At 38.6% G+C, this 12148-nt stretch overlaps 1 protein-coding gene across 1 annotated transcript in view; it reads right to left on the bottom strand.

The window, feature by feature from the left end:
• Positions 1 to 12148, bottom strand: part of ofcc1 (orofacial cleft 1 candidate 1) — an 83858-nt gene that overhangs the window by 66135 nt on the left and 5575 nt on the right. Inside the window, exons 4-9 of the mRNA XM_044104453.1 lie at positions 8393 to 8459; positions 7832 to 8011; positions 4641 to 4745; positions 3916 to 3999; positions 709 to 942; positions 333 to 430 (exon numbers count right to left, since the gene is read on the bottom strand). Coding sequence (XP_043960388.1) covers positions 333 to 430; positions 709 to 942; positions 3916 to 3999; positions 4641 to 4745; positions 7832 to 8011; positions 8393 to 8459 — 768 coding nt within the window. The remainder of the gene's footprint in view (positions 1 to 332; positions 431 to 708; positions 943 to 3915; positions 4000 to 4640; positions 4746 to 7831; positions 8012 to 8392; positions 8460 to 12148) is intronic.

Genomic DNA, 12148 nt, shown 5'->3' with positions numbered 1-12148 from the left:
TGTTTTGCAAAAAAAAAAAAAAAAAAAAAAAAAAAAAAAAATTACAGCTGAGATTTTATGAAATCTGTGGAAACAAATGAAAAAAATAAAGATTACAGAACAAGAGAGCACACAACCCAGGGTGAAACAGGAAAGAGAAGAATCAGTAAAGCAAGTTATGCATACAGTCTACAAACAGAGAGACAAAAGCAGACAAACATGTGTTAAGACACACAAAAACACACGCACACTGTGTCCATTAGCCAAACCTCTGATACACAGCATAATGGACACGGCTGATGTGCTGGTGAATATGGGATGATGACACAGATATTCCCCTTTGTAGCACTGACCTGCTGCAGTGAAAGGCTGCCAAGCGTGATCATGTCAGGCCGCACATGCTCCCTCAGCTGCTGGGCGTAGCAGGGGATCACTTCCTCAGCTGCTCTTGCTGCAAGAAAAAAAAAAAAAAAAAAAACATAAAACAATCCAAAGATTGTCTTGAATATTACTTGAGTGATGTGAATTAAGTTAATTCATTTTATCAACAGACTACAGAGTTTTCAAATATCACAGAGATTATTTTTTTCACATTAACATGCATTAAATCCTATACCACCATTAAAGGTGCACAATCCATAAAACTGCATAGAAAAGTGTTATTATTTATACCAACAGTATTCCTACACAATAAATCAGCCTCTGAAACAAATAAAAGAATAGCATTACTTTTTACAGCACTTTCCCTGCCTGCTACCATCCTCCCTGCTTGGAGTCCAGCCTCTCCTCCCAGCCAAGCACTACTCTCTGCCTGTGGTTTGGCAATGGTATGGGCCTGGGAGGGCCTGGGGCCCGAGGCATCACCACCACCACCACCACTGTGGAGCAGCAGTCGCCGCTGAAGCACCAGATCACCTGCCTTCACCTCCAACACCTCCTCATCCCTCGAGGCTTGCAGCGTACCTGGAGAGATAACGCATCGGTGAGTACGCTCAGACACATGCATACAAACAGGCACACACAGATGCACAGGCGGATGGGCATTCATAAACATCGGCACATGCATTCGCATGCTGATGGATGAGCATACTTAGCAGAAAAGCGCACCTCCACACACACGCACGCACACATGCTGATGTGTGTGCTTTTGCACAGAAAGCGTGGAGGTGGACAGTCATGTACTTATGCAGAATAATAATAATAATAAAAACAACAACAAAAAAACCAGGCAGATCCACACATGCACTTTCACAATCTCTGCATATACTTCCAAAAGTGGTCACACAATTTGAACTTTTCCATATGTTCCCACATTTTAACTACACTCTTAAATCTATTTTATTGGAACTTTGTGTGATAGATCAAGGCTGTCCAAATAATTTTATGTGAATTGGTCACAATTCAAGAATGGTATAAATTTGGCCTGTAAACAGGGACTATTGATGCAGATAGTGACTTTTAAGCATTTTTTAAATGAGATTTTAAACTACATCTAAAAAAAATGATGTGTACAAATCAAAATCTAAATATAATCTTTAACCTTCTCATTCATTATTTATTTATGACCCACAAGCACTTTCAACTTGTCAGCTTTCATTCTCAGGGCAAAACATTTTTCATCACCACTGGGATGGAACACAACAGGAAGCTGTGCACATCTGTGAAAGGAAAATATTTCAACATTTTTCACAAAGAAAATCTGAAAAGTGTGACATGCAATTGTAATTAGCCTTTCTGAAGCCACAATAAAATGTTTGAGGCATGTCAATATATTTGCAAATCTTTGTGCTAAAGTAACAGAACAATACTTTTTAAGACAATGTTCTTTTGAAATTTAGATAGACAGCATAAAGTTGTAAATAAACTAAAGCTTAGTTTGCTAAGAGTGGAATACAGATGCCAACAGTTGCAGCTCTAGTGTTGCAGAACCACACTTTCTTTACAACTAATCGCAAGAATTAGATACAATCTTCTCGCTGTGTGTCTTTGCAGTTTTGTTGTCCTCCCTCAGTGATAGAAAACATGACAATTCTTTGAGCGCACAGAGTGTATTCAACGTGTGCAGTCCAACATGTGTAGGAGCCAAAGCTGTCGTCGTTGCCTAATGCTTTTTTGTAAAGAAGTTGCTATCATTGCTTCACGCCTCGCAGAAAACAGGAATGAAAAGAGTGCCAATTCTGTGTTTGTACGTCGCTGAGCCAAAGCAAAAGAATCCATCAAGATAAAAAAAATTAAAAAAAAGATTATTTCTAGACAGACAGAAGAGGTTTTTGCAGGATCTCTGTTTGATAAAAAAAAGAAAAGAAAAAAAACTAACAAAAAAAAAAACATCCTCAGCACTGGCCACTGTCCATTTTATTAATATTTTGTTTTATCCATTCTCTGGCTTGTGAAATTCATGTTTTTTATGACAGACTGAGAAATCAAAAACAAAAGCCTTAGAAGCAGTCACTAAATACCAGGATCAGCTATGAAGACATACTCCCCTTCTGCCCTCCTGCCACATAGAACACTGTACCGTCTGTACCAGTGGGAGGCAACCATACAACTACATAAGGTAATTGTTTTGAAGTCTATTGTTTGCTTGGTAAAGTGTTAACTGGCAGTCGCCACAGTTTCACGTCAGCACAGGAGTGCAAGCTCTCTTCCTCTCCTTTGGTGTCACTCTTTGCGTTTCTTTCTCCCAGCCTATTGCGTGGAACTGTTAATCCCAGATCCTCTTTACGTTCTCCGGTGGGATTTTTATGAACATCCCAAGACAATGAATAGGGGCACTAATCTCAGTAGTACAGCTAAATCCGAAACAATGGGGAATAATGCAAGCCTTCTAAATTCTACCATGCTGAAGCGGGCCTAAACCCATCGCTCGTGTGCTGGAATTACAAAGTAGGTGTGCGTCATGGCAAAAGGATCTGGTATAAAAGCCTTCAAGTATAGAACAATGCCAAGCTTTAACCATCTGTGTGTAGCCTTGATGAATACAGTAAGAAATGAAAGTGACTTAATTAGGAAAGGCACACCTGCTATAAAACAATTGCCATCCATGGAAAGCACAAGGTAGGGTCCCTTTTGACTTTGTTCTTTCTGTCTGTAGTCCTGCTATGGATGTACATCCTATCCTTGTATAGCTTGTTGTGCATACAGAATTGAATATTTAAGTCTTACTATAATCTAGAAGGGTGCAATGCCGTGCAAAAGTATTTACAACCTTTAAACATTTTCACATTTGTGATACAATCACAAAACTCTACATATTTTATTGGCACTTTAATGTGACAGAACCCTTCACGGTAGTGTATAATTGTGAACAGGATGGAAAAGAAAGCAAAGTTTTCAAACTTTTCATGAGATAAATCTGAAAACTGTGTTGTGTATAGGTATCCAATACCCAGCATCATCCCATGGATTTGGATGCAACCTAAAATTTGTTCCGATGTGACCAGTTTGCAGTCTCCTCCATATGGCTCGTCCCAAACTGCTTTCTTTCAACTTGGCAAAAGAGCAGGTTGGTGGAGATAACAGATAGTTGAGTGTCACCAGGGCTTTGGAAATCTGTACCAGTTCCAGATTTACCATGGCCCTCTTGGCTGCTTCTTTTATTAATATTCTCCTCACTTGGCCTTTCAGTTTAGGGGGATAGCAATTGTGCAGACCTACACACAGGTCAACTTTGTTCTGTAAGTTTGAAACATCATATGGCTATTGAATAAACTGATTTTACTTAAATGTATCAGAGTAAGGGAGGCTGAAGAAAACTGTGCCAATTCTTTGAAAATTCTAGAAATTATTCATTAAACATGTAGTATTTTTTGAGCACATCAAAATTACGCACTACGGTGTTTTGATCAATAGCATAAGTCACCAATGAAATCTAACAATGTGGTGAATATTAAAGCTAACTAAGATAAAGTATCAGAGTACTAATGGGATACATACCAGGTATGTTTATAAAGGTTTCATCTTCATTCAGCAATGCCGTCATTCTTTCATACAGTCTGTTTTCATCTGCCGTCAGTATTTCTAGAAACCGAAACATTCAGAAAATGACTTCATCTTCTGTGAAAAAAAAAATAACATCTCATACATTTATCAGCTTCAAGGTTAATTTCAATTTATCAGACAAGTTAATCTAAACCACATCTTTGCCTGCAAACTGAAGACATTGGCTGCAGCGGAAGAGGGTGAAAATGCAGACGGGAGTAATGACATAGGAGCATTAACATGCCTGTTAGCTGGCCTGTCATCATGTGATGAGATTTGATTTGGTGAATCCTTTGATATTACAAGGCAGTGATATCCAAAAGATACAGGTGAAATAGCTTCTCCATTAATAGCCAGGTTTCATTATAACATGCATATTGCTTGGCTCCCAAGAGCTTGCTTTTAATAGGCCCATTTTAGCAGAAGGCTGCAAACTATTGATGTGGCTCTACATGTGTCTTTTTGACTGGGGAGAGGAAACTCTACAGTGAAATGAAAACTGACCAATGATTCGTGACCTTCATCAATGACAACGAGTTGGGTAGCCAATCTAGCGATGCCATCATTTGGTGTATTTACATAAAATGTCCCGCCGTCACAAATGGCAGCCTGCTACCAGTGATCTCTCTCACCCCTCTTTAATGAACCGAGGAGAACCATTATGACAGAGAATGGCATACTTAATTCCAGCTCATCTTCGGCGCTGACCCCAGCCGTCTCGCATTGCCTTGGGTCTGTCTGTTCTGGCGGTGGCGGGTCAAAGTAATTTCGAACACGTTCATTTCCTTTGGAAAGCGAGGAGGGAGAGTGGAAGGGTTGGGAAAAGGGAGACAGGGGGTGTGGAGGGGGGGGAGCGTATGAGAAGGGAAGGAGGGAGTTGTACAGGTTCAGGTTAGTGGTTATTAGAAGCACATGAAGCAAAATTTTAATTTTGAAACGCACACTGTAGAAGGGCAGTGGCAGCGGTGGACTAGCAGATAAGGCAGCTCCAAGACGAGACAAGTTCCGAGGCTGAGAGAGCGAAATGGGAAAAAAGACTGCTGGGCTTCTCAGAGCACCTCTCTTTGGCCTGCAGTGCTCTGGGGCCTAATTAGCATGCCGCAAAAGGTCAAGGCAGGCAATCTCTTAAATACAGCTCCCATATGTTTGCCATGTTCAAAAGAAACTAATGAGAAAGTCTACAAGCCTTAAAGTACCTGGAATTTCAAAGACAATACCTTCTAAATACTCCGAGGTCAGCGGCCTTGAGGACCAGGCAAGTTTGGGGGACCTGATCCAAAGGAAAATAACCCGAGCCCTTGTCTCATTGACTTCTTATTAGCAATCACTGACCTATGGGTATCAAGTCTGCACCACACAGTTTATGGGAATCAAATGACTCCAGGGCTTGTTCCATTGAGAGTACACACTGCCGAGCAGCTTCCTTAACCACAAATCATTCTCATTTACAAGTCTTGAATTTTTCACTCTGATCCAAAATTGCTTTACTTTGTATTTCTCAAGTTGTAGGGGCATGGTCCATTAAATCATGACACTTATTTGAGACAAGGCCTCTCTTTATAGGAATCTGAATGTGTTGGAGCTTGGATGCTTAAAAGTTGTCAGTAGGTGGGTTTGGATTGGAGCGCCACCACCCAAACATGACAGAGTTCACAGAGATCCTTTCAAGCTCATCTAAAATTTCTGCAATGGGTTTGAACGCGCTGTCCGTACTCTGAAGTTAAACACTCGGACGGAAATACTTATTAACCGAGAAGCTGCAGTCTGATTTTTCAATGGCGCCATAAATTGACTGTGAAATTCACGTTAAGTCCCTCTACACTGTTAGCAACGAGTTTGAACAATTTCTCTGCAAATAGCTCTGAGGTTATGAAACCCTTTTTTCAAACACAAATTTGCATAATGGTAGTAGCTTCGTGAATCGCCTTTTGAGTCATAGCTGTGATTTACCTAAATAGTCTGGCTCCCCTCCAATTCATCCCTCTAATGAAAATTTCAATTATCTGTTCTTACATACAGAGTATCTGAAACTAACATTTCTCGAAAGCCAGAGACACTGTTAGCAAAAACGATATAATGAGTTTTTGGTTTTTTTTAAGTCAAAGTGTCACACAAATTTTACACAAATACTACTGAGTCTTTCAGAATTCAACAAGCTACGATAATTGCTATATTTTGTACTCCACTATTTTAAGGTTATTTTTTAGCTAGATACTACGTTTTTTATTTAATCCGAATATGCTGGTGTGGTGATTGTGTGACCACATTTAAAAAACAAATTCATTTCTTAATGTGTTGCTAAAATACGATTGCTAAATATTGCATCTCGTCTAACAGTTCTATGAAAAGCATTAAGACAGAACTTGCAAATCTGTGAATTCGGTAGGTACTTCAGCATCTAAACATCTTTAAATTGATGCATCAGAATACATCTTTGTCACATGTCTATTTTATTGGGCTGCTATAGACTTTTCCCTTCTTTGCATCTTTAAGAAGAGAGCCCTGTTTTTATATAGTTTAACTATTTTCCTTTTAATGATGTGGCATGGTGAAAACAGTGTTGCAAATATTTATTTTAAGTAGTTTGTAATTGTTAGTTATGCTACAAATATTTTGTACCATATAGTTTGTTACTTGATAGCAGTGAAATAAATCTTATCTTTTATATTGTTATAATTCAGCAACTTTTTGCAAATTATTTCTTTTTTGCAGATTGTATTTCTTTAAACCATTGCAAGTAATTGTTTTGTTATTGTCTACAATTTGTTAACACTGTTAACAATGTAACCTTTTACATAATTTGATCTTAAACTTTGTTACAAATGTTACTTTTTTAATTGCAATAGTTTTTCCCTGTTATAAGCAGTTGATCTTATGTTGTTTCAGTTTAATAACACTTTTACACAGCTGTAGGTGAAAGGCCATAAAAATACATATGTTCGGAAAGAAAAGGATTGCTTTAACAATTACTCCATGCCTTCAACATTCAAATCAAAATTTGTTGCGATATATATATATATATATATATATATATATATATATATATATATATATATATATATATATATATATATGTGTGTGTGTGTGTACACACTGTACATAAAAAAATAAACATTTTAAAACAGTGATGTTGTTAATATTACACCAGGATGCATTTTATAGGAGCACTAGACAAAGTAAAAGATTTGCACTTTTAGGAGAACAACTCAGGAATAAATATTTCTGCCCACATGAGTCTGATTCTATTTCCATTGCATTACTAATAATGACAATAAGGGTAAAATAATTATTAACCATCCCAGCCAAAGCAAAATAAGCCACATTAAATCAAGAATCTAAAATGTGACTCATCCCTGAGAAAAACTGGCACGCTCGCAACCTTGAACGCATCCTAATTTACCATCCCATTCCTCAAGAGTTCTCCCTGACATACTGAATTATAAAGGGGCATATTCGTATGCCTGACTGGCCTAAAGCCGTGTTTCGGGGGTGTTGTGAGTACACCACACAGACAGCGGATCGGCTCGGTAACATAGTAGCATATGTAAATGCACTCTCCTATGACTCCAGCCCACCACAAGGCATGTAGCCGAGAGTGGGAGTCAAGGCTGATTGTGTCGAGGGTACTTCTAGATAGAGATAGAACACCCACTACTGCAGAGCGATCTCCAGCGGAAGAAGTTATATGACCGTGCTTGTTTGGACACGCTTGCTTTGGAATGCCAGGACCAAGGGCCCCTCGAACGGAGAGAGAGAGAGAGTGCAAGAGAGAGAGAGCAGAAGAGAAAAGAAGGAGGAAGCGAGAGAAAGGTTAGATCAGGAACACATCTACTGTCAACAGATTTGAGGCTAATGAAGACTGAAGCTTCACCTCTTTCACTGGCAGGGGCTTGCAGCTCCAATTTTTTTTGGTGAGCTGCAAGGGTGCTATCTGGCCTGTCACCTCGCATTTTTCTCCCCAGCCAACTCGGAGAATTGGAAAGCGCGGCGCTTCCTTCTCCATTGAACGCAGGATTTTCTATGCCCACAACAGCAGCTCTCTCCTCGCTCTCTGATAAAATAAGCAGCAACACAAATTGAAAGGCATTGACACACAGGCCAATACAACAGCTATAGGTCACAATGACTCACCACTTTTTTTTTTTTTTTTAATATTAGACATATTTATTATTAAAACAATTCTACTACTGATTTCTATGCCTCAAAATGTTCAGGCGCATCCTCCTCAAATGATACTAAAACACAATTAGGTTAAAATTAAATCAGAATCTTGCAGGAGGAGGATAAAAAAAAGAGGAGAAGAAATGATTAAAATAATTACAAATTGCGCCCTGACAAGCAAGAGCAAAATTTAGCCCAAAGCCATTTGTCTGTAATTAGTTAATTAATCCTTACACAAATTATGAGCAATAACTCATCAAGCAGGACTCACCCATCAGAAATTCAGCCGACTTGGATTTCTTCTGCTTAGGTTGCTGCAGAGCCTTCTGCTGTAACTTCTGGAGGGAAATTGTTAAATGAATAAATTAGCTGCAGAATGAAGATCATCATTTATGATCCGCAACTAACGCAGTATTTTAAATATGGGACGACACTGAAATGTCATTTAATTTACATTGCCGCTAAAGGGGTCAAGCACTAATTGAACAACAGGAGTGGAAAAGAATTTAATCATAAATAGATAAGAAAAGTTGACATGAATGTGTAATGAAGGTCACATTAAAATACTTCCTGCGCGTTTCTAAAACGACGAGGCAACAAAAGTATCTCCTGGAAAATTGTGCATTCTTAACCAAATAGGGTGAGGCTGCGCAGACACGGTCTGCACTTCTCTTTGCGTCACTGTACATCTACCTAAACGCTCCCGACTTATGTTAGAGCCTCCAAATAAAATTTAAATAAAATGTGACACATTTGCAGGAAGAGATCTATACATTTCTGTGGGGAAATCGTAAGTTTAAAGTACCCCTGTAGGTGGTCTTCAATTGCAAAAAAAAAAAAAAAGATATTCAAAAGCCAGAATGGTCTTCTTTGAATTTATAAACATGTGAAACAAGCCACATTCCCACATTTCTCTCATTTCTGCAAAGCAGAAAAAAACAATGCAGAGGCAGGAGGGAAAGAAAATAAGTAGTTGTGTTTTTGTGTTACTGATATGTTTACATGTGAACGTACCATATGAAAGAGCTCCGTTGCTTAAAGCGTATGGAGCTCTTTAAGCATTATTTTATGCAGATTCCAGTGATGAACGGTGCTCATGCCCATGAACAGCATGTATTTGTATACAATATTTAATTTCAAAGGCAAAATCAAGGGGCAGACTGTTGTTGGGGGGGGCACAGAGGGGGCTTTTTCAGTTTTAAATGACAGAGCAATTAAAATAGCAGAGGATGACTTCCAGACCAATCTGGAAAGAGGGGTTTTTGTAAATCTGTTTTTACATTCGACAAGCCCTACAGCAAGACATTCATTTATACCACTGAGATTAATGCTTATCTAATTGTAACTTATTTAAAAACCATTTTCCTTTCGACTGGGTACCAATCATCGTCTGTGATTTGTACGTACTGTGTCGTAGCAAAGATGAGAGAACATTTTGTCATTGGTTATGACTGTCTCCCTGTATTCTTGTGTTTGCTTTTGATTTTCCGTATATTCCTTAATCGTCAAATTAAAATTAATCATCAGGTGACCAGAAGAGGACAAATGACACATTGACCACAACTAATCTGTCATTTGAATCCTAACAAATTCAGTCTTTTCCCAATCAGCAAAAGCGAGATACCTAAATGCTCACAGATAGCGCAAACACTTTTTGGTGTGAATTCTGTTACTGAGTGAAGAAGTGTGGTGAGGTGTTAAGAGAACAAAATGTTCAGTATTTTAAATATTTGGAAGGCTTACTGTTTTCCAGGGAAGTTATTTTGTTTCGTCCTTCTGAGAAAACACTTTAAGCCCCGTCATGGAAAAGTGCTTGATTTAAAAATGGTGAGAACCTTTCAGAAAAGTTAAATTTGAGGTAAGTATCTTATGAATACATGCATGGGGTTGAGTGTTTGCAATTAACTCCCCTGCAAGAGCAGAATATTATAATTAAAATATTTGAAGCAACAATTATAGAAATGTTAATAGAAATTTTGCTAATTAAAAAAACTGATACTCCCTTCTATTTTATTTATTTTACTCCATAGACAAAAAAAATGATTCCTGCTGCAAACCAAGACCCTGCATGACACATCCTGGCTACTGTCATTAGAAATCGGATCTACATTTTAGCCTCTCTGTTGTTAGCTAGAAGGAGAGGCATTTCAGGAGACATTGACAACATCCTCAGACCATACGAGGCCTGTTGCTTGATATGTCGTAAGTGGATGTAACATGCAGATGCTGCACTTCCAAAATGACAGCAAGAATTTAATCCTAAGGGGGAAAAAGTGTCATAGAGGTTTATGAAATAAATTCAAAAGTTTTGAGAATGAAATGACGGTTCAAAACACAACTGCTTAGTCCCATTATCCATTTCCCCAGTGCGAAGTAGTTATTGTTGTACCATTGCAATTACACTCAGCATAAATATCCCGCTGTCATTTTGCCTTTTTAATCCCATGCTTATTTTTCTCCAAAATGTGAATTCTGCATTCAGCTTCAGAAAAAAAAAAAGTCGTTTATTTGGGGTGTCAAAAGAAATTCATGACTTATTTCCTTTCTTTCCTTTTAAATGTGATTGTTGTCAAAATGAATAGAGCACAACAATGCCTTGTTCAGTTCTTGTTGCATTCAAAGGCATAGCTAGAAGGGCTTGGGGAAGACCGCTTGCCGCTAGGGGCTGGTGGGCACAGACCAGCTAGGAAGTGAATTTTGCATACTGTACGGATCATCGCCCAGTTCAGCCCAGTCACATTGAATCTGCCGTCAACCAATTGTGCTTCATGAAACCGTCAACCCTCATTTACGTCTGCCTGTTTTCTTCCCCGCACAGCTGTAAACAAGGCCCCAGCTTTGAGCTGTCTTCCTCTGTCACTGCGCACGCTGCTTGCCAGGGGAGAGTCGACAGCGAGAGCTCGTCTTCCCTAGGACACTTTAGAGCTACCATTTCCAGACAAACAATCGTAACACTGCACATAGGAGTCAGGGGCGTGAGATTTTCTGGAAGTGATAGAAGTTTTCAGAAGCTCGTCATGAACGCTTCTGCGCATATGTTGTCTCTTGCTGTAATGTTAGATTTTCTACAATCGACCTCTGCTACTGTTGGCCTGACGTGATATATGAAAGATTTTTAATCATCCTACATTGGTTGCTTCTTTACACTTAGGTTAAACTTTTTTCAAGGATTAAACCAAACAGCTTGAAAAATTGATAAAGGCCTAAATGATTGTCATGTTTTAATGATACAAAGTCTCTTTCTAAATACAAGTAGAAAAAAAAAACGCTGTATGAAATGTGAAATGTCATAAGAACAATGAGAACCTCTACAAAGCCCCCTCGTCGTCACTAAAGATAAGGTTAGCATTTTCTTTCAAAGAAAAAGCCAGCCCTGCCATTAAAATATGCAAGCGTCTTAATTTATAGAGCAGACTTATACGAGCACGGTAATTGTGACCCACCAAACAGTTTCTTCTAAACAACAACTGCGTCAGTTGGTGTAGACAGAAAAACATAATTAGTATTCAAGCTTAATTAATCTACGCTGGCCCCCTTTAAGTGAATTAGTCAATTATTTATGCATGTGTGCTCCTTTGATGCTAACAGATTGTGTATGTTAGTGGAAAAACCTTGAAAAATGACTTTGAAAACTTTCCACCATTAAATGTCACTACAAGTGTTTTGCAGGGACTTTGTTTCAGTGAAGGCTATGAAAGCTTTGTGGGCAGAATTAAAAAAATAAATAAATAAATAAAAAAGATTTCATGAATTCTTATTTTAGCCAAATTACCATGCCACATATTTTAAAACCAGCCAGAACTCTGATACTTCCTTGATCAGAATCCAGGCCAAGGGACAAACTAAATCACCCAAATATGCCCCTTTTTTGTTTGCCCTTAATCCATGGAATGGAAATCTAACACAGGTCAGATCAAGGTCTTTCTTAGGATCATGGGAACTCTTTGGGATTTTCAAGAGCCTTTTTGTTTTTACCCCTGAGAACCGAGCATTGGCCTCTGCTCTCCTCAATCCCCCATTGAGAATG

This window comes from Gambusia affinis, linkage group LG21 (assembly GCF_019740435.1).
Source record: "Gambusia affinis linkage group LG21, SWU_Gaff_1.0, whole genome shotgun sequence".
NCBI classification, from domain to species: Eukaryota; Metazoa; Chordata; class Actinopteri; order Cyprinodontiformes; family Poeciliidae; genus Gambusia; species Gambusia affinis.
Note: the sequence above shows the minus strand (reverse complement) of the source record. Positions and strands in the feature narration are given on the sequence as shown.